Here is a 26331-nt window from a genome sequence, read left to right on the forward strand (position 1 = left end):
AGCAACTTTTCAGAATCACTGCTCCATAACACCGATCACAATGTAAGCCTTCAAGAGGATATTTAAATGTTAATAAATGTTTATAGTGCCTCATAAGACAAATGACCAACCTAAAAAGGAAGCAGGAAGTTAATCTAAAACCACTGTGCATGCACAGCAGCATTTGTAAGCAGTTACAGTAAACAGCCTTCTCTCAGATAAAAGCATCGCTCAACCCCAAGGAACTCTCACTCAGTGCAACTCCCCGAGAAAGGCAGATTGATTCCCACTGTGTTCAACAAATTCTTTTTGTCCAAAATGAGGGTGATTATTTTCTATGAATAACCTGGTTTAACTAAGTGACATGCAGTTCAACTGTGACTGTCTTCTTTGTTGTGACAGTCCACACACTGCTTTGTTTCTTACTTACATTAAGCAAAGATCATTAATTAGCTTGCTCTTCAAATCCTGTTACTGGAAATAGAGAGCAACTGGAAATAGAGGGCATGTCTGTTTCAATAGACATTAGTCACTTCCAGTAGGAAAGGGATTAGGGCAAATGGCTGGATATCAATTTAGACTCAAATAAGAAGGTCAATAAGCAAGATACTTATTGGTGTGTAATATTTCCAGCTCTTTTTTTGTGTGTGTATGTGGGTGGTACTGGGGATTGAATGCCAGGGGCATTCTACCTCTGGGCTACACCCCTGCCCTATTTTTTTTTTTTTTTTTTTTGCGGGTCTGGGGATGGAACCCAGGGGCATTCGACCTCCGAGCAACAGCCCCTGCCCTGTTTTTTATTCTTTATTTTGAAACTGGGTCTCACTGAGTTGGAGAGGGCCTCACTGAGTAGCTGAGGCTGTCCGTGAGCCGCGATCCTCCTGTCTCAGCCTCCCGAATGCTGGGATTACAAGCATGAGCCACCATGCCTGGCTCCTATTTTTTATTCTTTATTTTGAAACAGGGTCTCACTGAGTTGCAGCAGGCCTAAGTAGCTGAGGATGGACACAAACCTGGATCCCCCTTCTCGGCCTCCCAAATGCTGGGATTACAAGCATGTGCCACCACACCTAACTCCAGCTCTGTTAAACTTGAGAATTAACAGATTCAAGCTACTTGGCTACTATATGTATTTAAACATAATTTCTCTTGGAACTATTACCTAGGTGTCCTTGAAATATCAACAGAGTATATATTGCATTTGAAAATTTTCAATTAAAGGCACCAGAATTTTACTTCTTCCAAACTGGAGGTTTTGTTATTTATTTATTTATTTAATTTTTTGGTACTGGGAACTGAACTCAGAGGCATTCTACCTCCAAGCTACACCCCAGAGTAATTTTATTTCTTTTCTTCTCCCTCCCTCTTTCTTCCTTTCTTTCTTTCTTTCTTTCTTTCTTTCTTTCTTTCTTTCTTTCTTTCTTTCTTTCTTTCTTTCTTTCTTTCTTTCTTTCTTTCGCGGTACTGGGGATAGAACCCAAAGACATTCTCCCTTCCAAACTACACCCCCACCCCACCCTTATTCCTGTCACCTGGAAGACGCTGCACTGGGCAGCCAGAGACCGGTTATCTCAGACAAGGCCTGGACACGTGTGCATGCTCCTGTACGGTGGGGTCTGCCTTTTATACCACTGAATATGCCCCACAAGGCCCACCCACAGGTCCTTCAGCCCTAGCACCCAGTGAAAACTCAGTCAAGAACAGTGTGAAAACTTTTAAAACCAGATATAAACCACAAATAAATATTTCCACAAGTTAATATGACATGCCTGCAATGAGAAGAAGATTAAGGAGACTAATTTAGCATTAGGTGCAAAGAAAGGCTTGTTCTGTGACAATGATTCAGCAGGTGAAAGCGCCAGAAGCTGGAAGCAGGAGCAGCTTGTCAACTTGGAGTCAGAGCTGAGACCAGCAGGTTGTGACCTGGGTGGGCTGGGAAGCCCTGCCTCGAGGGGCTGCAAGGTGAAACCAGCAGTTACTAGGAGGACTGTCTCCCTATTGGGGATGTTTGAATGTGGCCACACTGCAAGCAAGGGGACACACAGTACTCTGAGAAGTATCCTGGGCCATGCTGCTCTGGATGAGCGTAGTTATGGGCATTTTCCTTCTGTGCTCTTGCAAACATTCAAACTTTGTGGTGAGGTATTTCATTTAAGATGCTGCTCCGGGCAGTGTTCAAGGACAAATTCAGAAGCTGAAGAGCAGGACAATTTTTTTTTTTTTTTTTTTTGTTTGGTACTGGGGCTGGAACCCAGGGGCATTCTACCTCTGAGCTACACCCCCAGCCCTATTTTTTGTTCTTTATTTGGAAGTGGGGTCTCACTGAGTTGCAAAGGGCCTAAATAGCTGAGGCTGTCCATGAACCATGATCCTACTGTCTCAGCCTCTCAGCATTGGGATTACAAGCGTGTGCCACCACGCCTGGCAGAGGACAATTTTTGATGCCTTTAAGAGGAGTGAGAGTGAGTCCTGAGTGGTTCTTGGGACAGGGGCTAGAGGCGCAACCACAAAGGGGCTCTGGTACACAAGAGGTGCTTGTGTTGAGGTGTCAGGGTGGGGTGTGCCTCGTTATCAATCAGCCCCTCTAAGCTGGCACTTCAATCAGCAACACATGTGCTATGGTTTTTGCTGGAATGTCCCCTCAACAGCTCATGTGCTGAAAGCATGGTCCCCAGTGCAGGAAGGTCGGAGGTGGGATGCGGTTGGAGAAGATGGACGCTGTGTGTCCCTGGTCCCCTCCTCTTGCTCTGCGCTGGCTGCCATCAATTGAGCAGCCTTTCCTCCACCCTACCCTGCGCCTTGACATCTCTGCCTTAAAGCTGCTGAGTATGCACTGGCCTCTGAGACCATGAGCCAAAATAAACGTTTCCTCCTTTACGTTGTTCTTGTCAGGTATTTTGCTCATGGTAATGACAAAGCTGGCAAAAACAACATGAAACATAACTGACAACGAATATGGCAAGCTTTAGTGGGTCTTTGTGCAAGGACCTGCTAGGCCATTTTCCCACTCTCCAGCTTCTTGGGGGCAGGAGCAGCTACCAGCACCACTGTTCAGAGGGACTGCAGCAAATTCCATCAAAAGTGCTTACTGAGTTCTCACTATACGATTTCAGAACTAAAGACACCGAGGAGGCAGCATATGCTTCAAGAATAAAGATGGCCTCCTACAATGCCTAAAATATAATAAACACGCCTGGCTGCATGTCCCTGCAAGGGGCCACAGTCAGAAGAGACATTCTGATTCTCTGGGGGGTTTCTAGTTAACAAACCATGGCCTCAGTAACTGTCCTACCTTGGCCAGGTAAGTGTGGGAGTTTCACACAGCAGCTCCCTGGCTCATGGCCATCAAAGGCATCAGTGTTTCTGGGACGGGCTCCAACAGGGCACCTGCTGCTTGGAAGATGGCGAGGCTCTGCAGCCCTGCTCCCCTGAGTGGCCTCATGCTTGCTGCCCTCCATGTCACCCTCCCTATAACTCTTTTTTTTTTTTTTTTTTTTTTTGGCGGGGCTGGGGATAGAACCCAGAGGCATTTGACCTCTGAGCTACACTCCCTGCCCAATTTTGTATTCTTTATTTTGAAACAGGGTCTCACTGAGTTGCAGAGGGCCCCACTTAGTAGCTGAGGCTGTCCGCAAACCGTGATCCTCAGGTCTCAGCCTCCCAAATGCTGGGATTACAAGTGTGCGCCACCACGCCCGGCTTCATGCCCCATTCTTCAAGGGTTTTGAAAAAACAAAAACAAAAACCAAAAACAAAAAAACTATACATGCTACACTGACTTGTTCTTTTTTCTGTGGTGCTGAGGGTTGAACCCAGGAACATTCTACTTCTGAACTATACTCCTAGCACTGTTTTGTTTATTTTTATTATTTTTTTGTGGTACTGGAAATTGAACCTAGAGACATTCTACCTCCAAGTTACACCCCCAGACCTATTTTATTTCTTATTTGGAAACAAGGTCTCACTAGGTTGCTGAAAGCCTTGCTAAATTGCTGAGGCTGTCTTTAAACCTGTGATTCTCCTGTCTTAGCCTCCCAAGTACTAGGATTACAAGTGTGTGTCATGACTTTCAGCTTATTTTATTTTGAAACAGGATCTCACTAAGTTGCAGAGGTCCTCAATAAGTTGCTAAGGCTGGCTATGAGCCTGTACTCTTCCTGTCTCAGTCTCCCAAGTTCTGGGATTACAAGCATGCACCACCATGCTAGGCATTAATTAATTTTTTTTTTGAGAAACTGGGGATAGAACCCAGGATCATTCTACCTCTGAGCTACATCCTTACTTAGCCCTTTTTTAAAAAAATTCTTTATTTTGAAACAGGGTCTGAGTTGCAAAGGGCCTCATTAAGTAGCCGAGGCTGTCTGCAAACTGCAATCCTCTTGTCTCAGCCTCCCAAATGCTGGGATTACAAGTGTGCGCCACCACGCCTGGCTCTGGCATTAATTTTTATCCATAAGAAAAAATATTAGGAGACTATGTACCCATAAAAGCAATCCTGGCCATCTCTGAATGATGGGATTTTCCTTTTTACCTCTTTGGATGCTTCAGTTTTCCCTATGTGTTTGCTGAATGAATGAATGAATGAATGAGCAAAGGTCACTCTAATAGGGTTAATGAGACCATTGGAGAGAGCCTGGCTGAGAGGGCTGGTCTAGCTGGGCTCCAGGGGGCAGGCCCTAGACAAAGCAGCTGGAGTACAGAGGCCAGTGTAAGGAGGAGAGGGTGACCAGTCAGGCTGCTGGACCTGTGTGCCACGGGGAGGAAGGAAGCCCATAAGCACTCCACAGGTGGAGGGCTATTTCTGGGGGTGTGTGTAGCAGGAATGGGCCAGAGCTGAGGCAGGAGGGCACAGCCCATTTTTAAGTGGCAGATCTTGTTTATCTTCCAGCTACCTGCCACTGATGGGAAGTAAGGATGCCCCTGGAAGGAGCATCATTGACCCTCTCACTGCCTACGCTGGTGGTGGTGTGTCCTGGAACTCCGACTGGGCAGCACATCATTCAGAGGAACTGCAGTGTGCTACTTCTAGCAGCAAGGCCACAAAAGCTGAGAGCGGAATTTTTTTTCCTGCTTATCTGGCAGAATCTGACAGCATTGAGCTACAGAATGATCAACTGGACACCACAACCACATCCTAAACTCTCCAGCAGCAGCACTGAAGGCAGCAGCAATAATAGTAAAATTATGATAACTAACATTTATAAAGCACTTGTCTTGCACCAGGTGCTGTTCAAAGTGCTTTTCTTGTATTGACTCATGTAATCCTCATGACAAGCTGTGAGGTGGATGCTGTTAGGAGCTCTCATTTGAGAGATGAGGTTCCCACTTGAGAACTGAGAAAGATAGAGGCTCAAGACCTTGCCTGAAGCCACGGAGCCATGAGCTGGACAGTCTCATTCAAAAGGTAGTGCTCAGGACCACACTTTATGTTGTCTCAAGAAGCGCATCTCTTGGATGAAATAATCTAACTAGCTCTGGACTGGACATCCTTCCTGACCATATGCCTCCAACAAGCCAGCATGAGCTAGAAAATATTTTTCTAAAGAGCCTGGGGTGGGGCAGATACCACAGGAGGTGCCTTTCCTTGGAGCTATTAAAGCCTCCTTTTCCTGGGCTGCATTTCCCTGGAAGGCTGCGCTCTGCTTTTCAGGGTCAGTTCTAGTAAGTAACCCAAGGAAAGGACCCGCTAGAGCAATGGACTCCAACCCCCACAGCAGTGTGCATCACTGGCTTCAGTCAATGCAACGGCATACAGGATGGAAGTCTCATGAGATTCTATCACCTAGTGACATCACAGCTGTCTAGTTTGTGTAAGCACCCTCTCTATTCATACAACGAGGAAATCAACCAATGACAGCTCTCAGAATGTGTCCCCGTTGTTAAGCGATGCATGACTATATTGCCTTCATGTTCATTAATGTTTTACCATCATATGTGCATCTTTTGCAGACTTGGGAAAACTTAACTTGTAAATTAAAAAAAAAAAAAACAACTTAATTTGATCAAACAACCCTACAGTAGGCTTTTGTTGTTGTTCTTTTCTTTGGTAACATTTTTCTCTTTTGTCATATAGGCAGGAAGATCTCCAAAACTTGCCTTGAAAGGAGTTAAGTAAGCCTCAAAAGGATTAAAAATCAGCAAAGCTTTGATCTACATAGTGCAGTGTCTCCCACTGAGGAACAGGAAAGAAGCTCAAGACTTAGGTCTTGAATAACCCTCAAAGCCTGACCACAGCTGCCCCCGAGGCTGGCTGCAGAGCTCAAAGCCACAGGGACATTACTTAGATGCTGCAAAGCCCAATGTGGCCCTGCACCCTTCTTCTTGGAAATTTCTATTAATTTGGCAAAGGACAGTCCTGAGATTAGAGATTGCTATGCATGAGAAAATAAAGCATGCATACATATTATTTACTTTTAAAAAGCCTAACTCTCAGGACGTGTGTGCTAGCTGATCATTTACCAGCTTGTTTCTAGTCAATTCCTGAAGAGGCAAAGATCAAGAGGCAACAGAGAGGCCATCCAAGGCACAGGAAGGGAGGCAGCTCCTGTACACTGATGGGGCAAAGATCCCAGCTAGGCAGTACACACCAATGGCGCGCGCGCACGCGCGCGCATGTGTGTGGTCCTGGGGATGGAACCCAGGGGCCTCTACCTCCGGGCTACGCCCTCGACCTATTTTATCTTTTATTTTAAAACAGGGTCTCACTAAGTTGCTGAGAGCCTCACTAAGTAACTGAGGCTGGCTTCGAAACTGTGTGATCCTCCTGTCTCAGCCTTCTAAGTACTGGGATTACCACGCCCAGCAATGGCACACTTTTTAAAACTGTGCACAGGAGGTGGGCATGGTGGTAAACACTTGTAATCCCAGTACTCTTGGAAGGCTGACAGGAGGACTGCAGGTTCCCAGTGTCCTCAGCAACTTAGCTGAGACTCTGTTTCAAACTAAAAAGTAAAAATAGTACTGGGAGTATAGCTCTGAGATAGAATGCCCCTGGGTTCAATCTCTAGTACAAACAAACAAACAAACAAAAAACTGTACATGGCATTAAAAGAACTTTAAAGCCTGGTGTTGTGGTGAATGCTTGTTATCCCAGCATTTGGGAGGCTGAGACAGGAGGATCGCGGTTTGTGGCCAGCCTCAGCTACTTAGTGAGGCCCTTTGCAATTTGGAGGTAGCTTGGAGGTAGAATGCCCCTGGGTTCCACTCCCAGTACTGCAAAAACAAAACAAAACAAAACAAAAAAAACTTTAAACCATTTGCAGAAACAGCATGATTGGTCAGCCTAGCCAAATTAACAAGACTTTGTCTCAAGTAAATAAAGGCCTGGCGTGGGGCACACGCTTGTAATCCCCACGCTTGGGAGGCGGAGACAGGAGGATCGCGCAGGTTCAAAGCCAGCCACGTGCTCTGGCTTAGGAGACTCTGTTTCCAAATAAAAATATAAAAATAGGTCTGGGAGTGTAGCCCAGAGGTAGAAGGGCTTCCAGGAACCCCAGTACCACCACCACCAAAAGAAAAAAAGTAAATAAAAATTAATTAACTAGAAAGAGCTGGGAGTGTAGCTCACTCAGAGGTACAGTGCTCCTGGGTTAAATCTCCAATACTGAAACAACAATTCTCTCTCTCTCTCTCTCTCCCTCTTTTTTTTGGTGGTACTGGGGATGGAACCCGGGAGCATTCTACCTCAGAGCAACATCTCCAGCCCCATTCTTTTTTTAATTGAAACGGTCTCACAAAGGGCCTCACTAAGTAGCTGAGGCTGTCTGAGAACAGGGATTTTCCTGTCTCAGCCTCCCAAGTGCTGGGATTACAAGTGTGTGTCACCATGCCCAGCTGTTATTTTTATTTTTTTTGTAGCAGGTTTTGCTAAATTGTCTAAGCTGATCTCCAACTTGTGATCCTTCTGCTTCAGCATCCTGAGTAGCTGGAATTAAAGGTGTAAGGTATCATACTCAGCTTAGTAGCATTTTTTTTTTAATCAATTCCTAAGCTGGGCATAGTGGCACATCCCCGTAATCCCAGTGCTTAGAAGGCTGAGACAGGAGGATTGTAGGTTCAAAGACAGCCTCAGCAAGTAGTGAGACTCATCAACCTAGAAAGATCCTGTTAAATAAAACAAAACAAAACAAAACAAAACAAAAAAGCTAAAATAGGGCTGGGGGTGTAGCTTTGAGGTAGAATGCTGGGTTTAATGTACCAAAAAAACAAAAACAAAAACAAAATCAATTCCTACTTGAGAGGCTAGGACAGGAGGATCACAAATCTGAGGCCAGTCTGGGCAAGTGGGCAAGATAACATAATGTCTCAAAAAATGTTTTTAATTAATCAAAAGGGCTGGGAGTGTAGCTTAGTGGTAAAGTGTCCCTGAGTTCAATTCCCAATACTCCAATTCCCTCTTCCCCCACCTCCCCTAAGGAACCCTACAATTCTGAAAGCTTACTCTTGAGACAGTGCCTATGAATATGTCTTCATTTATCAAACACTTACTGAGCTCCTGCGAGTATATGGGACATAAAGAGGTAAGACATGAAGGTCAAAAAACCTGCAACCCAGGAGCCGGGGTGAGGTAACGATGTGACACGAGTGACATGGAGGAAGGCTGCTCCAGGCAGGAGCCAGGGCCAGAGCAGATGCACCAGAGGCCCTGGAGAGACGAGTGGGCTGCAACCCAGCTCACTGCCTCCACCCCACAGGCTCAGCCCCGGGAAGGCCCAGGCCTTAACAACTGGCCTGAGGGTGCCTCTGGGCTGGAGGAGTCTGCAGCAATCCAAGAGACCAGGAGGACTGGGAGGGGGACCCTGGACCTGTCCGCCATCAGTTTAAGGCTGTGACTGTTAAGAACAAAGACACTCAACATGAAACAGGATGGTTATAAGACCGACTTCTAAGCACAAAGACTCCGGATTGAATCTGCAGCAATGTAAACATTTGAACACTCATATAAATGGTCAGTTCCACTCTAGAGTCAGTTACCTTGGTGATCAACGTAAGGCTTGAAGGCCTGAAGGATTTTTGGCACAGCCACCCCCATGTCAAGTTCTGTCAGAGTTAGCTCGTTCATAAAGTAGGGGAGCTAGAGGAAAGAAGTAAACAATGTATGAGATACAGTAGCAATCTGGTAAAAATGCCTAGGCAAGTAAAATTCAAGATACTCTTGGAGGACATGGTGGTCAAGGTTTGGAAACTATTTATTTATTTATTTATTTATTTATTTATACTTTTTGGTGGTACTGAGAATTGAATCCACATTCTACCTCTGAGCTAGCTATACTCTTGGCCTTTTAAATTTTTTTTGTTTTGAAACAAGGTCTTGCTACGTTGCTGAAAGTCTCACTAAGTTGCTGAGGCTGGCATCAAACTTGTGATCCTGCTGTCTAAGCCTCTCAAACACTGGGATTACATCATTTATTTAACTAGATTTACTTGTGGATAGACCAGGTACTAGGCATTGTTTCAGACAAAGCCATGGATAAGGTGGCCAGTTCCTTGCCCTAGTGGGGTTTATAGTGGGAAGGCAAAAATAGGTGAATAAATAGACAAATAATATGATCTCATAAAGCAGGTAAAGGGAAGGAGGGAGTATAGGGCTCCATCAAGAATGGCTATCTTGGCTGAGGTCACAGAAGGCTTCTCTGCTGTGAAGGAGCCAGCCATGCTGGTAAGATCAATAAGAACCAGAGTTGGTAGAGCATGGGGAAATGGACCTCTCAGACTACTAGTGGGGGTAAGTAATCACTACATTTCTTGTGTGTGTGTGTGTGTGTGTGTGTGTGTGTGTGTGTGTGTGTGCGCGCGCGTGTGTGTGTGTGTGTATGGTACTGGGGATGGAACCCAGGGGCATTCTACCTGTGAGCTATACCCCCAGCTCTATTTTTTATTCTTTATTTTGAAACAGGGTCTCACTGAGTTGCAGAGGACCTCACTAAGTAGCCGAGGCTGTCCGTGAACCGTGATCCTCCTGTCTCAGCCTCCCAAACGCTAGGATCACAAGCGTGCACCACCACTTTTGGCTACTACATTTCTGACATACAAATTAACCACATGAATTACAATCTTTGAAAAAACCACATTTCTTGGCCCTGTGCTGGATATCTGCCGTCTGCTACCCTCTGTGAATTGGCTTTCCCGGTCCCTCTGGCCCTCTGGCTTTGGCCTGGACCTAGCCAGTGGGGTGTCCCAATGCAGAAGCACAGGGAGGAGCTTGGTGAGCATTTGCCCCCCCCTTCCCCCATTGAAGGCCACAGCTCCTGTGAGGGGCACACACCACAGCTACCTTGGCCCTTTGGGCAGCTTGCAGCTCCCCACCCTGCTGACCCAGCTGATGCGCATCTTCACCATCTGAGTATGCCACCTGGCTCCTGTGGGACTCCAGCGCATGCGCACTCCCTAGTCCAGCAGCAGGAATTTATTTAGAGGAAATAACACGAGAGCACAGGTATCATGCTCAGAAACCCTTACTCTGTTTCAAGATTATACAGTTAATTCATGTGTATTTCTCCCACTTGGATTTGTGTGTTTTTTAATCTTCACATTATTTATTATTTTAGTGTAAAATGTAAACTAGGGATCCAACTTAATTTTTAGCAATCTCAATCTTTTTAAAAATTAAATATAAGCCGGGCGTGGTGGCGCACGCTTGTAATCCCAGGGCTTGGGAGGCTGAGACAGGAGGATTGCACAGGTTCGAAGCCAGCCTCAGCTGCTTAGTGAGGCTCTCAGCAACTTAGTGAGACTCTGTTTCCAAATAAAGTTTAAAATAGGTCTGGGAGTATAGCCCGGAGGTAGAAAAGCCCCTGGGTCTCACCCCCAGTAACATACACACACACACACCTCAAAACAGGTGTGGCAGAGCACCTTGTAATCCCATTACTTAGGAGGCTGAGACAGGAGGATCGCAGGTTCTACACTAGCCTCAACTACTTAATGAGGCCCTTCACAACTTAGTGAGACCTTGTTTCAAAATAAAGAATAAAAAATTGGGCTGGGGGTATAGTTCAGAAGTAGAATGCCCCTGGGTTCTCTACCCCTAGTACCGCAAAACAAACAAACAAAGAAATAAAAATTAAATATAAACTAAATATTTCCTGTGAAACAAGGTTGCATCTGGCCAGGTATAGATTTAATACCTAACTTGGCTGGACATCTTCAACTGTCTGCAGAGAACTGTAAACTTTTAAGATTTATAGGTTGGAGATCATCTCTGATTTTTTATGGGCATAGAGAAGACTATGATATGTTATGCTAGAGAGATTATGATGTCTTTAATGAGCAAAATGTGAGTAGAGACAGTATTCAAATGTGTATTTTTGAATTGGTGGTGGTATGTTTGGAATCTTCAGAGCATCAGTATTTAAGTGGGGTTGAACGCTATCAACCTACAAAATGATACTTGGTCAAGAATCTTACACACTTGCCAAGTGTTTTTTGTCTATTACTGTCAATCTACAGCCCAGTGCTTTGTGGTCTGTCAGGATAGGGAGACTTTTGAGGGCTGGCCGAGGAGCAGGTCGCCTCCAGCAGTGTTTCTTTTCTTTTTTTTTTCTTTTTTTTTTGGTGGTACTAGGGTTCCTGGAAACCCTTCTACTTATGGGCTACACTCCCAGACCTATTTTATTTTTGGAAACAGGGTGTCTTAAGCCAGCGCGGCTGGCTTCGAACCTGCGCGATCCTCTGTCTCTGCCTCCCAAGCACAAGGATTACAAGCGTGCACCACCACGCCCGGCTCCAGCAGTGTTTCTAATGAGTCCAACACTAAGCCACATGACAGCACAGCAGCAGAAACGCTCCTACTGTTACACCTCCCAGCATCTCCCTTCTACAGAGACAAAGAAGTCCTCCCACCCTGGTCAGATCACAGGGCCTTTTCTCCTACTTATTCCCTGGTCCACCCAGCCCCAAGAATCTAGAACATTTATAGCCCCCCTCAAGCCCCTCCTTGCTCAGCTCTCTGCACTAGAGCAGCCTCTTTCTTATGCTGAGGACAGACAAGAGGAAGTCACTCCTTTTTTCTTTCCCACCCAAAGGGCCCAGTGAGACAGAAACACCAGGGCACATTCTTTACTCCTAGGTAAAATCAACTGGAGACAAGGCAGCCAGGTGCTTGGGAAATGCTCAGGTAGTGGGTGATAAGTCAGAGGTCATGTGCAGCAACAGCAACGTCTGCTGACAGGTGTGAGAGGCTCAGCATCGTTGAGGGCCCTGCGGCAGGACTGGAGCAGCAAAGGCCAAGAGCACACTTGCTACTAGGGCAGAAACTCGGCTTATTTATTTATTTTATTTATTTATTTTTTTGGTGGGTCTGGGGGTGGAACCCAAGGGGATTCGACCTCCGAGCTACACCTCCAGCCCTATTTTTTATTCTTTATTTTGAAACCGGGTCTCACTGAGTTGCAGAGGGCCTCACTTAGTAGCTGAGGCTGTCCGCGAACCGTGATCCTCCAGTCTCAGCCTCCCAAATGCTGGGATTACAAGCGTGCGCCACCACGCCTGGCTAACTCGGCTTACTTAAAACCCATCCTGGGGCACCAGATGTGCACACAGGGCTGCTCTTTCACAGCATGAGTCATTATCATGTGCCCGTGACTGCAGAAGGCCAGCAGAGTTCTGAGACTGCGAAGGCCAGCAGAGTTCTTCAAATGTCAGGCTTGCAAGGGAGCCCAGGAGGTGGGGAGATCAGTATCACCAGGAGCTCAGGCTCCTCCAGGCACTTCTCTGCCCCCTCTGGCTCCTGGCTATCTGATTGATGGTAATGAGTTCTTTTGGCTGAAGCAGGGCATGGGCATGCCCAGCATTTGGTGCTGTCCTTCTGCCTTCCCGCTTACTCCCCCTGGTCTGCAGGCACCTGCTTGCACAGCAGCTCGGGTAGGGCTGAAGGGGTGGTTGGTAGCAGAGACACAGCCCCACTCTAAACTCTTGACACTGCTGGGCTGAGGTCACCCTCTGCCACCTGACTTTTTAAAACTTCTGACCTCAGGAAGCAAAAGGAGAACCTCAAGTTCACAAACTGCAAACGCCTACATGACCAAAAAGGAGAAATGGGACAGACCTTCCCTCAACTTCCTCTGGGATGAGGCTGCATCAACTCCACCTGGGGCAAAGGCTCTGAGGACTTCTGGTTCTGAGGAGGAGGCTGGGAGATGCCTCCTGTGGAGTGGAGTGCTTGTAAAGGGGTAAAGGGTACATGCTTGGCCTGGAGCTCAAATACAGCCTGCTTCTCTGTGTGTGCTGCACCCTCTGTTGGAAAGACAAGACAAGTTGGAAAGCTTACCCACATACTCTGACCCAGGGCTTCAACCTCTATCTTTTTTTGTGTGTGGTACTGGAGATTGAACCCAGGGTCATTCTATCACCAAGCTATAATCCCATTCCTATTTTTTATTCTTTATTTTGAAACAGGGTCTCACTAAGTTGTGAAGGGCCTTACTAAGTGGTTAAGGCTGGCTACAAACCTGTGATCCTCCTGTCTCAGCCCCCCAAGGTACTGGGATTACAAGTGTCACCACTAAACCTGGCCTCTGTCATTTCTACGGTGACAAAGAAGCAGAGTGGGCTCCTGGTTGGCTGCTGATTCTCATATCCCAATAGGAGGGCCACTGCTGCTTGCTATTTCTCATCAACCTACCAAGAACAAGAGCCCCCCAAAGCCCGTCCTTGAATCTGCCTCAGATCTACTCCTTTTTATGGTGAGTTGGGCAGGAAGACACTGGCTTGTGGATGGCAGACAGAACTTACCAGAACTCCAATGAGCCAGAAAACATTCTGTTCTTACTCAGAGGAATGAATGAAATCAAACTGAGGGTCCTCCCACAGTTGCCTTCTAATCTAATTTTACCTTAGCTCACAGTTTCCTAACCCGGAGACCTTTAACTCTGATGTCATAGGCAAAATATTATGTCAGTATCCATTTTTTTTAAGGGATAGGATCCATTGGCTTTGCAATTTTTTGTTTTTGTTTTGGCACTGGGGATGGAACCCAGGGGCATTCAACCTCCAAGCTACACCCCAGCTCTATTTTTTATTCTTTATTTTGAAACAGGGTCTCACTGAGTTGCAAAGGGTCACACTAAGTAGTAGCTGAAGCTGTCTGTGAACTGCAGTCTTCCAGTCTCAGCCTCCCCAATGCTGAGATTACAAGCGTGCACCACCACACCCAGCTTTCAGAAGTATTTATGATTTAAAAAAAAAAAAAAAAACCACAGCAGAACCACTGAGGTAAGCTATTGGCTATGTAAGCTCAGTGAAGACCTGGGGACCAAAGTGACTCTTCCTTGGCTACTTTTCCTCAGGTCAAAGACTTACTTCATTTTTGCGTCTATGGCTACACTCCCAGCCCTATATAATTCTTTTACTTTGGAACAAGGTCTCACTAAGTTGCTAGGCTGGCCACAAATCTGCAATCCTCCTGTCTCAGCCTTCTAAATACTGGAATTAAAAGTGTGTGCTACCACACATGGTTTCAAAGACTTATTTCTAAGACCTTCCATATCATCTTTTGAATGGCAAATGTGCATTCTACCTCTGAGCTACACCCCCCAGCCCTATTTTATTTTTATTTAGAAACATGTTCTGATAGGTTGACAAGAGTCCTTGAACCTGTGATCTTTGTCTCAGCCTCTCAAGTACTAGGATTATAGGTGTGAGCCACTATGTGTCCTTTAAAGATAGCCTTCAGGAATGCTTGTGCAATTTAAACTCACTTCTAAAGAGGACCTGGCTTAGTACCAGGAGTGTTTCTTCAGCAAAGCGAAAGCCCAAAATAAAGTACCAGCTGGCTAAGCAGTAAAGGTCCACTGCAGACACATTTCTAGCTAACTTTCCCAGCTGTGGGAGACAGCTGGCTGGGGAAGGCCTTAAGTATGGGATTTCCTCTCTGTTTACTATGTAGCCTGGAGCATGGTGAGGCTGCATTGGAGGTGGAGGGTAAAGGAGGTTTTGGACAGACAAATTTGTTTCTAATCCAAAGAAAACAAATAACAATAGAAGTATGCTATAGGAGCTCACATTTTCACAAACAAATACTGGATTATCACTGGGAGTTGGCAATGATATGGCAACACAAGAAAGAAAGTAAACAGGACAGTTTACCAAGTCCCCAGATGCCATAAGATCAGGTCAGCCTGCGAGCCAGGTCCAATATGGTATTTGAGGATGACTTACTACCCTCATAGAGTAAGTTGCTTAAATCAAGTTATTTTTTCACTTGGGACATGAAGGCACAAAATGTCCAGAAATTAAGAAGTGGGGAATTACAAGTCTCATGTGGGAATAGCAATACCTTTATTTTGCTGAGTTTCATCTGAATTTTCTTAGACACCAAATCAGACCAGTATTTCTCTCCCAAGAAGTCCCAAAATATTCTTCCAAGCAAGGCGTTCACCCAGGCTTCCTGTTCTTCCTCTTCAGAGGGCGGGGCTTCTGGCAACTGGCAAAAGAAAAGGGACCAAAATTAGCTAGACAGCAACTGGAGAATAAGACAGGTGCTTATTTTCATAGTCTCTGAAGGTTTCTCTGTATAGAAACAGGACTGCATGAGCCATACTTCTTCCCTATAAATTACAATTCTCCCGTTAAGCTGATGAACAGAAAAGGGAGAAATGTCAGCCACCACCACCACCACAGCTAAAGCCTTCTCTTCCTTTTCTTTTTCATTAGTCTTCCTGAGAACCAGTTAATATTCCATATAATTAGCTCAGCTACAGTGCCCCGCCTCCAATATTCACTAGGTATCAATGACACATCTTGATCAAATGTCTGCCTATCATTTATCCAACTGAGACTTGCACATGTAATGTTAAGCTGGTCCTCATCCAGGCAGAACTCAGTTTCTCAGTAGCCAGGACTCTCGGCTTCAGCCTGACCCTTGCAAGGTCAAGATATTCTTGGGATGCTTAAAAATACTGATGCTTGCACCATACCCCAGAGACACCAAGTTAAGCCAAGGAGTTTAAGAAGGGCCCTCTTCGATGAAGAGGTAGGGCTAAAACATGGGGCTTGACTAGGAGAGCTGCTTCAGGACAGTTGTTCTCCCCAACCTCAGCCCAACAAAATCCCCTCATCCTCACTGTGCTTCCCCTCGTACAACCCTCTGAAACACCTGCTGTGGCCAGTGTGTGAGCAAGCCTGCATCTCCAATTTCCTCAGTTAGTTAGACTACAAACTGTAGCCTGGTGTGGGCCAGCGGTAGGGATAAAGAAGAAGGGGAAGGGCTGGGGACAGACCACTTGTTGCCTAGAATGGGAAATGCTCTGGGTTCATTCCCTAGCGTCTAAAAAAAAAAAAAAAAAGTGGCGGATGCAGCGTGAAGGTGCCATGAGGCTTAAGTCTGCAGGCGATGGGCTCAGAGCGCAGCAGCCTGGCAGTGCTGCTGCTGCTGCTGTCCTGCCCACACACTCCTCAGGCCACCTCATCCACGTGTGCTCCAGAAGACAGGGACCTGGCTGCGACTTGAGGGAGGCATGGGGGGTAGGAGAGGAAAGAGAGTTAAGAGGCCCCCTGGTGAGCACATGCTCCTGTGCTGAGGTCTCTAATTAGACTGCAGCCGTACAGAGATGACAGCTTGGATAATCAAGACCAAAAGGCCTAGAAAGGCAGAAATGTGTCCAGTGCTCAAGCTTCCCTCCCTCTGTGGTTTATGTAAACATCTTTCCTGACACACTGGGTTCACCCTTACTTCCTTTATGCCTCCTACTGTGCACTGGTGCCAGCCCTACCTGTTCTGGGGAGCTCTAACTGCCTGTGTCGCAGCTGTGAGCCCACTGAGTCACTTGGTGCCCATGGATCCAACTCTTGCAAGTCACACCGCTTGGAGAACCCCAGGTCTATGGCACATTGCTATACATGGTACCTAACACGGGACAGTGCGGAAGCCTCAAGTTTTGAGGGTGAACATGGCGGGGTGAACTGCTCACGACCCATCTGTCACTCAGCCATCTCGCTCTGGGGTCCTGGAGTTCACTCACATTTTTTTCAATCACATTATTACATGTGACATGTTGTAGGAGTCCTTCAAGTTTGGGTGGTTTTGTTTGTTTGTTTGTTTTTGTTGGTATTGGGGATAGAACCCAGGGGCCTTCTACCTCCAGGCTATACTCCCAGACCTATTTTATATTTTTATTTGGAAACAGGGTCTCTTAAGCCAGAGAGGCTGGCTTCGAACCTGTGCAATCCTCCTGTTTCCGCTTCCCAAGCGCAGGGATTGCAAGCGTGCGCCACCACACCCGGACCAAGTCTGGGTGTTTTTAAGGTCTCCTTTAAGAGTGTGAGTTTCAGCTGGGCGTGGTGGCGCACACTTGTAATCCCAGTATTCGGGAGGCAGAGATTGGAAGATCGTGGTTCGCAGACAGCCTCAGCTACTTAGTGAGGCACTTTGCAACTCAGTGAGACCCTGTTTCAAAAAGAAAATGACTAAAAAATAGGGCTGGGGGTGTAGCTTGAAGGTTAAAAAAAAAAAAGAATGTGAGTTTCATTTAAAAAACAACAACCCTGCAACCCTGGTATAAAGTGAATATGTTGATTTCTTCCATTTTGGAAGACATGGATCTACTTACTCTTTACTGACTGTAGAACATTCTATCTGTGATTTTCTAGTACTGCCACACCTCTGGACATTGGCCAAGACAATTCCTACCACCAGGTCTTGGATGGAAGGGCAGAAGTACACATTAGCAACTGCTCAGTCACCTTACAGGTTGTGTTTTTATTCAATCACTTTTTATTTTTTAGGTATGGGGATGGAACCCAGGGGCATTCTACCTCCGAGCTACATCCACAGCCCTATTTTTTTTCCTTCATTTTAAAACTCACTGAGTTGCAAAGGGCCTCACTAAGTAGCTGAGGCTGTCTGCAAACTGTGATCCTTCTGTCTCAGCCTCCCAAATGCTAGGATTACAAGTGTGCGCCACCACACTCAGCTTCACTTTTCTTTTTTCTTGAACATCTCCATCCCAGCCCCAAGGGAACAACAGGTGTAGCTTTTCTGAGGCTGATGTCCTCAAGGCCCATCAGATTATCTACAGACTTCAGAGGAAACACTGGCTATTCAGGCAGAACCAAGCAGCTACCAGGTAAGGCTCTACATGTTTCATTTCAATTTTTAGGCTACATAAGAGAATAGATTACTTTTCCCTTCTCCCTTATCAGCCTTTCTCTGCAATCCTCATTTTCACAGGAAACAGGCTTTACATAAATGAACATGTCACAAAGGCTATTTCATAATGGCTGTCCAAGCCAGTGGCATGTGATGTGGTACAATTTCTGAATAACGGACAAGCGCGTTGTTTTTTCTTTCTAGCAGTTCCTGTTTCTACCGCAGGCTTCTCCCCACAGACGCAATGGGAACAAAGGAAAACCCGAGAGCAGCAGAACACTGATAAAGCATCAAAAAGGTGGCATGAAGGAAATCTGCACTCAACAGGCTGCTAGGAAGGACACATTCCAACCACTGCCGTAAAAACCTAAGGGCTTGAAAAATAATGAGCACAGGGAGAAATGTGAGGAGAATACTCATTTCATCATTTCAAGTATATATTTCCATTTAGAAGTGGGAATTTCCTAAAGATGGCTGCAAAACAAAACACAAACAAACACGAGTTTGGGAAGTTCAGTGGTCCAAAGCTAAGGCAGAGCTATTCAAGACTATCTGAATCATTCTTGGGATATATTTTATTAAAGTCTTGAAAACCAAGTGGTACAGACTTACTCAGTGTTGTGGCATAACATTTCCTGTTAACAAATGGCTAAGGAAGCCAGCCCAGCTTTTTTGTTATAAAGAAAGGCTGAGCCGGGTGTGGTGGTGCACACTTGTAATCCTAGTACTTGGGACACCCTCAGCCCTTTCCTATTTTTATTTTGAAACATGGCCTAAGTTGCTGATGGTGGCCTCAAACCTGTGATCCTCTTGTCTTAGCCTCCCAAGTACTGGGATTATAGGTATGTGCCATGATGCCTGGTTTGTGGTATTGCCTGTAGCAAAGAATATTTTAATTTTGATGAAGTCCAATTTATCAATTTTTTCTTTGGTTCTTTACGCACTTGGTGTCTTAGCTCAAGAGATTTTGCTTAAAAGTCAACAAAGATTTACTTCTTTTTTAAGAGTTTTATAGTTTTAGCTGTTACATTGAGGTCTATGGTCCACTGCAAACTTATTTTTGTATGTAGTGTGAGGAAGGGATCCACCTTTCTTTATTCTTTTACCTGTGAATACTCAGTTGTCCTAACACCCTTTATGGGAAAGATTATTCTTTCCTCTGCTGATCTGTCTTGGCACTCCTGTCTGTCTACTTTTCAAATTTTATTTTAAAATAGGATATATGACTTTATATTTTCTACCTATTATCAGATAAGCATTTTCCATTTTTAAGTATGTGAAAAGCCTACCGTGAAGGAGAAAAGGGGAAACCTTGGAAAACTCCTTTGCCATTATAGATTTCCTTTTGAAATCTATAGGTTTCAATCTGATTCCTATTTGCTTTGTAAGATTCTCATCTGATAACACCAAACAAATGGTAATATTTTGTGGGCCAGCTTACAGAGACTAGGTGGGGAGTGTAAGAATAACTACGAGGACAAGACCTGTCCATCCTGGAGCAGCCTGTGTCCTCCCTAGCATTTCCTAACACCTTTCATTCATCTTCCATTGAAAGACAGCAGAAGTGCGATCTGTAGAACAGCGCCTCAGTGCCTGGAGGGCGGCACACACTCCAGTGGCTCCCTGGCTGCACACGCCTGAGCAAGTCTGCAGTCAGCGTGGGCTGTCCCTTCCTGAGGTGCTCACGCTAGCAGCAATACTCTCACCTCCACACACTTAAAGAGTTTTCTAAACTATTACTTAAATCCCCTCTCCAAACCAGGTATCTAACATTTCAAACATTAGGCTTTCTCTTCCCAGGCAAATAGTGACACCTAATAATTGAAAATTTTAACTTAGTAATTCCAAAGTTGTTTCAATATGCAAAAGCCCCAGAATGGGTAGGAATGGCTGCCAGTAATGTTTTAGTGTTACTTTTACAGATCTAGTCTATACTCAGTAATTGTACCTCTGGGTGTCTTTAAGGTTGGTTTGGATCCTGAAGACCAGGTGAGTTAACAATGCCCAATTCATCTCCTGACCAGTGGTCTGACTTTGGTACTGGGGGTTGAATCCACAGGCCTTCTATCTCTGAGCTGCACCCTCAGCCCTATTTTTAAATTTTTTATTTTGAAACAGGGTCTAAGTTGCTGATGGCCTCTCTAAGTTGCCAAAGCTGGCTCTGATCCTGCAATCCTCCTGTCTCAGCCTCCCAAGTACTGGGATTACAGGTGTATGCCACTGCGCCCAACTAGTTGTCTGACTTTTTGGCACTGGGACAGGTGATAGAAAGGGGACCAGTATGTGGGCATGGCCATACACTCTAGAGCCTTCAAGGAAAGAGATGTTTCTGACATACAGAGGCAGCAGCTTGGTAGGGTGGGGCAAGGTGGGTGCAAAGGTTGGAGCTGTGTCCCAAGCCTCTTTCAGGAAGGAGGAGGGACAGGCTACCTCAGGCACACATCTGGGCGATGGCCAATACTGATAAGGTGTTGGTGCAACTCAGGGAAACATCAGGTTCCTTTGTGACTCCAACCCCCGTGAGTCCCTCCTCTCAGACTCAAAGTATCAAAAGTAACGTGAACCCCAAGGAATAACCTGTATTTGGTAGGCAGGATAAGCACCAAGGACATCTAAAAGGTCCACATTCAGTGAGACTGGGGAAATGGGCGCTGCCATACTTTCCTGGTGGGAATGAACCTCAGTGTAACCCTTATGGAGGGGAACTCGGCAATACCTAACAGAACTACTGTTTGCATTCACTTTCTTCTATCTTCTTTTTTTATTCTTGGAGAACCTAGGATGGAACCCAGGGGCATTCTACCCCTGAGCTATACCCCCAGCCCTATTTTTTGTTTATCTGTTTGTTTATATTTTTTAAGATTTTATTTATATGTGGAACATATTGAAAATGGCATACATTTAGACTGTGCTTGGTGTCCTCTCCCCCCTGGCTCCCTTCGCCTCCCACTCTCAACAATGAGTGTCCAGGTTAACCATGCTATATTCATACTTTTACACATATTTGGATGTAGCTCCTCCATTAATCAACCTCAGCCTTCTTCCTCTCCTATCCTTCCATTCTAGCTTTGCTGAGGTTTCCCCTCCATTATCTGGAGTCCCTCTGGTATCCCCAATGCTCCCTAGTTTGGGCATATTAAAGAAAAACACATGTCCCTTCTCTTTCTGTGTGAACTGTTCTTTTCTTTTCTTTTTTTTAAATTTTGGTTGTACTGGGGATGGAACCCAGGGGCTTTCTACCTCCAGGCTACACTCCCAGCTCTATTTTATATTTTATTTGGAAACAGGGTCTCACTAAGTTGCTGAGAGCCTCACTAAATAGCTGACACTGGCTTCGAACCTGTGCAATCCTCCTGTCTCAGCCTCCCAAGGGCTGGGATTACAAGCGTGTGCCACCATGCCCGGCAAGTGTTCTTTTATTCTGAAACAGGGTTTTAGCCGGGCAAGAAACAGGACAAGGGAAGTGATTATTTTCTGAATGTGCCTTTGTACAGCTCTGTTTTTTTTTTTGAGCCATGTTAATGTTTTACATGTACAAAAAATTAAATATAAAAACCAATAAGGATGTGGGGAGGACTTCATTCCTTAAATTATAAAACTGGTAAAGACTCATCTATATATACCTGTAAACAACAACAATAAAACTTGAGAGTTGAGAGCTAATACAAGTAGTACAGGGACACTATGGCAGATCTATATACCCCACCCCACATTCTCTTCCAGGTTTTTTTTTTTTTTTTTGGTGATACTGGAGGTTAAATCCAGGGGTACTCTACCTCCAACCTACACCCCCAGCCCTATTTTTTTTTTGTGGTACTGGGGTTCCTGGAAGCCCTTCTCCCTCTGGGCTACATTCCCAGAACTATTTTATATATTTTTTATTTGGAAACAGGGTCTCTTAAGCCAGCGAGGCTGGTTCCGAACCAGCGCGATCCTCCTGTCTCCGCCTCCCAAGCACGGGGATTACAAGCATGCACCACCATGCCCGGCGTCCCGCAGCCCTATTTTATTTTTTTATTTTGAAACAAGGTCTTGCTAAGTTGTTAAAAGCCTCGCTAAACTGCAGAAGCTGTTCTTGAACCTGTGATCCTTTTTTCTCAGCCTCCCAAGTACTGGCATGACAAGATGTGCCACCATACCTGCTTCTCTCCCAAGTTTTGATACGCCCTGGGAAGAGGGAGGAATCGATGTCCATTTTCTTGAACCTAGTGTGTGTATGTGGGGGGTTCTGGCACTTGATCTCCCAAGACCAGGTTATAAAGGCAATAAAGCTTCTGCCTGGGTCTCACCTGTACCTTACTCAAGAGCAACTTAACTAGCAGACTGAGGGCCAGGCCATGGCTCCCACAAGCATCACAGGCAGGTGGAGGCAGAATCCTGCCAGTGTCATGCTCCCTTCCTTAGAGACATCGACCCTGCTCACACCATCTGGCTCTCTGGCTTCCTAGCTCATGGCAGCGATCGTTATTGCATTAATTAGGGTGGAGGTGGGAGATGGAGACAATGCCAGGGAAAGCCAACTAGGATGGACACATGGCACCATCAGCCTAGTGACAACTGAGAGATAACACCACAGAGCTTGTGGTCTGGGGCAGCTCAGGCTAGGGGCTGAAGGGCCTTCTGACCTCGGTCGTCCCTGAGTGACAAAAGTTTCAAGTTTCCATTTGTTGTACTGAGTCTTGAAATTACCAAGAAAAAATTAAGTTGTCCCTAAGGAGGCCAGAAAGTGTAAGATGTTTTTAAAAGATTCCTATCTGCCTTAGCACTCTGTCACGAGGAGGTCTGCTTCCACTAGAGCTGGCAACTCAGGGCAGAGGCATATGGTCTCTTTGCTCACACAGATCTGGTGGGTGGCCTCCTGCCTGGTGCGCGGCGCTTCAGGTTCAAGTGCTAGGGGCCTTCTCGCCTTACACCCCATGGATCTGTCCATCAGCGAGTCCAGCCTACTCTTCTCATGCTGGTCCTTGCTCGCCTGCCCCTCCTCATGCCCCTGCACCTCAGCACACTCTCCTCTGCACAGCCAGCACAGAGCCACTTGTCCTCTTAGATGAAATCAGACAAATGCCATTTCCCGCTCAAGCCCTCCAGGGCCTCCCCAGCGTTTCAGCCACACTCCCGCTGCCGCGCTGGGGGCCTTCTGCTGTGCTTCTCCCACACAGGTGGCTGTGCCTTGCTGCCCGTGTACTGCGTCCCTCCCCAAAGGGTCCCTCGTCCCCCCTACCTGATGCCCAAGTAGAGCATAAGCTCCCTTTCCCCCCTTCTTATCACGGTGTCCCCAGGGTGCTCAATCCCTATGTGTGCAGAAGCTAGTCTAAGAAGGGCAGAAGGCTCGGCCCACAGCGCTTTACCTTCTTGCCAGCCGTGGGGCTGCTCTCCGCACTCTGCACAGGGCTCCTGTGGGGGCTCCGGCTCTCCTGGGGCATGCACCTGCCCATGTACACACTGTAGTCTAGAAGCATCTTCTGCCGCACGCTGCCTGCCAGCTCCTTCTGCTTGGGCTGGGACATGATCTCCTCCGCGCTCCCCTTGCTGCTGCTGCGGCTGTGGGTCAGGTGCCCTGAGGGGCTGCTGTGTCTGCTGTGGGAGGGCAAGAGGCCTGGAGCAAAGAAGTGGCAGCTGTTACTACAATGAAGAAAGAACCACCAAGCCAAACAAGCTCTAAGCAGAGACCCTCTGGGATGCTGTGAGTGCCTGCTTAAAAGTATCTGGCAAAATACCAAATACCTTCTGCGCTAATGGTAGGAAAGTTGTAGGTCGTTTATACTCTTCTCCAAGAGAACCCAGAGTAATGGGAGTAACAAAGTGTATATGGGGGTACCTCCTTCCTTGTTCCTGGTGCTCTTTTAGGAAAGAGTCACACACGGTATTTCAGCTCACAGACACCCCAAGTTGGGGTGGTCTGAGAATGCTATTGGGGCAAATGAAAAATTAATCGTTTGTCCACAGCTCCTGGCACTTCCAAAGACTCCATGTTTTGTTCAACAAATCACTCATCAAGCACTTTCTCTAAGCTGATTCAGTGCTTTAAAAAAAAAAAGAGTAAGGTATAATCCCTGCCCTTGAACTCAAGATGTGTGGGCACCAACTTCTGTAACAAGTGGTGCAGTGAGGTGCTGGCCCTGGCAATCATGTCAAACCACTGTCCTGGCTCCACTGGGAGAAGAACATTTCAGGTGGAGAGAACAGCACATGCAAAAAGCAAGGACAAGGTATAGCCTATTTAGAGACCAGTGAGAGGCTTGGTGGAGTACCAGCAAAGGACCTGGGGCAGAGGGATAGGAAATGGGGGTGGAGAAAGAAACTAGAGGCTGCCACGAGCCTCATAACTACCCTGGGTTCAAAGCTTATCCAGTCATGTTAACAATTTTATTACTTTAGTTTTGAGAGATTTCAACCAACTGCGACTCCCTATAACCTCACAAAGAGTTAAGCAAGGAGTTACTTTTAAGTTTTAGCTAGTCAGGCGTGGTGGCGCACACCTGTCCTCCCCGTTCTTGGGAGGCCAGGACAGGAGTTTTACAGGTTCAAGGCCAACATCAGCAACTTGGTGAGATCCTGTTTGTTTGCTTATCTATTGATTGATTGTAGTACTGGGGATGGAACCCAGGGGGGCATTTTACCTGTGAGCTATACCTCTGGCTCTTTTTTTATTCTTTTATTTTGAAACAGGGTCTCACTAAGTTGCAGATGGCCTAACTTAGTTGCTGAGGCTGACTGCAAACTTATGATTCTCCTGTTTCAGTCTTCCAAGTACTGGCATTACAAGTGTGCACCATCATGTCTGGCTTGAGGTCCTGTTTATAAACAAAAAATAAAAAATACTGGGTGGGTGTAGCTTGGAGGTCAAATGCCCTAGGTTCAATTCTTAGTGCCATAAAACAAGAATAAAAATAGATAATCTCCATACTCTTTGAGATTTTATCTAGAATTTAAACTTTTTACAATCCTTTGTCATCTTCACATCTTTTACTGTCTAATTTTATTGATGCACTTATTTTTGAAGTACTGGGTACTGCCCCCAGGGATGCTTTAGAATGTGTTAAAAATGAGGTCCTACTGCAAGTAGGGTGGGATTTTTTTGTTTTTATGGTGGTACTGCGGGGTGGAACCCAGGGGCTTTCTACCTCCAAGCTATACTCCCAGACCTATTTTTATAATTTATGTAGAAACAGGGTCTCACTAAGTTGCTGAGAGCCTCACTAAGTTGTTGAGGCTGGCTTCAAACTGTGCGATCCTCCTGTCTCAGCCTCCCAAGCGTGGGGATTACAAGTGTTGTCACCATGCCTGGCAAGAATTGGCTTTTTTTTTTTTTTTTTTTTTTTTGGTGGCACTGGGGATTGAATCCAGAGGCACATTACCTCTGAACCACACACACCCCCTTTTGAAATAGGGTCTTACTAGGTTGCTGAGAGTCTCACTAAAATACTGAGGCTGGCCTTGAACCTGTGACCCTTCTATCTGAGGTTACAGTACTGAGATTACAGGTGGAACACTGCCATGCCTTGCTAGGGTGGGCTCTTTATCCAACATAATTGGTGTCCTGCAAGAAGTGGAGACACGCAGAGGCAGAGGCAGAGGCAGAGGCAGAGACAGAATTTGAAAGGAGGCAGCTGCAGCCAGGGATCAATGGCTGCTGCCAAAAGCTAGAAAGAAGCAAGGAAGGGTTCCTCAGTCTCAAGAGGGAGCACAGAGCTGTGGTAATGCCTTGACTTTGAGCTTCTAATGTCCAGTACCGGGAAGAATAAATTTCTAATGTTTTAAGCCACCCAATTTGTGGCGTTTGTCTTGGAAGTCCTAGAAAGTGAATAGTAATCTCCCTAATCTTGCTTTTAGCGCTCAAAGTATTCCCAAGGGACTTTTGGGGTCACGTCCCTTCTGGGTCTGGATGGACGCGGGACTGAGCTGACAGAATGGCAGGTCAGCAAACGTACCTGGCAAGGCCTCGCATGACCTCGCAGAGGACGGAGCACAGACCCGAAGCCGTGCCTGAGACCCACGTGAGCCACATCTTCCCCGTCAACACAAATCCTTGTCAAAGGCAAGTCCAGATAGCTCCACCCTATTCTACTTCCCTAACAATGCCCACACTGACTTTGTCCTCCTCAAATGCCCCACAATTACTGGTCACACCATGTTCAACTTAGCACAGTGATTTGCGAACATCCATCTCAGAGGGGCCAGTTTAGTCTAGTGCGCACAGACCTGAAGGATGGGGCGCTGCTGCTGCTTGCTGGCTTGAGTCTCTTGGAGCACAAGGCCCAGCAAGA

General features: G+C 46.1%; 1 protein-coding gene across 1 annotated transcript in view; it reads right to left on the minus strand.

The window, feature by feature from the left end:
* Window positions 1-26331, minus strand: part of TEX2 (testis expressed 2) — a gene marked incomplete at its 3' end in the record, with an annotated part of 74368 nt that overhangs the window by 23025 nt on the left and 25012 nt on the right. Inside the window, exons 4-6 of the mRNA XM_080712444.1 lie at window positions 23413-23660; window positions 15254-15400; window positions 8953-9052 (exon numbers count right to left, since the gene is read on the minus strand). Of these exons, the coding sequence (XP_080568570.1) occupies window positions 8953-9052; window positions 15254-15400; window positions 23413-23660 (495 nt within the window). The remainder of the gene's footprint in view (window positions 1-8952; window positions 9053-15253; window positions 15401-23412; window positions 23661-26331) is intronic.

The sequence above is a fragment of the Muscardinus avellanarius genome (assembly GCF_963383645.1).
Source record: "Muscardinus avellanarius genome assembly, chromosome: 16".
NCBI lineage: Eukaryota > Metazoa > Chordata > Mammalia > Rodentia > Gliridae > Muscardinus > Muscardinus avellanarius.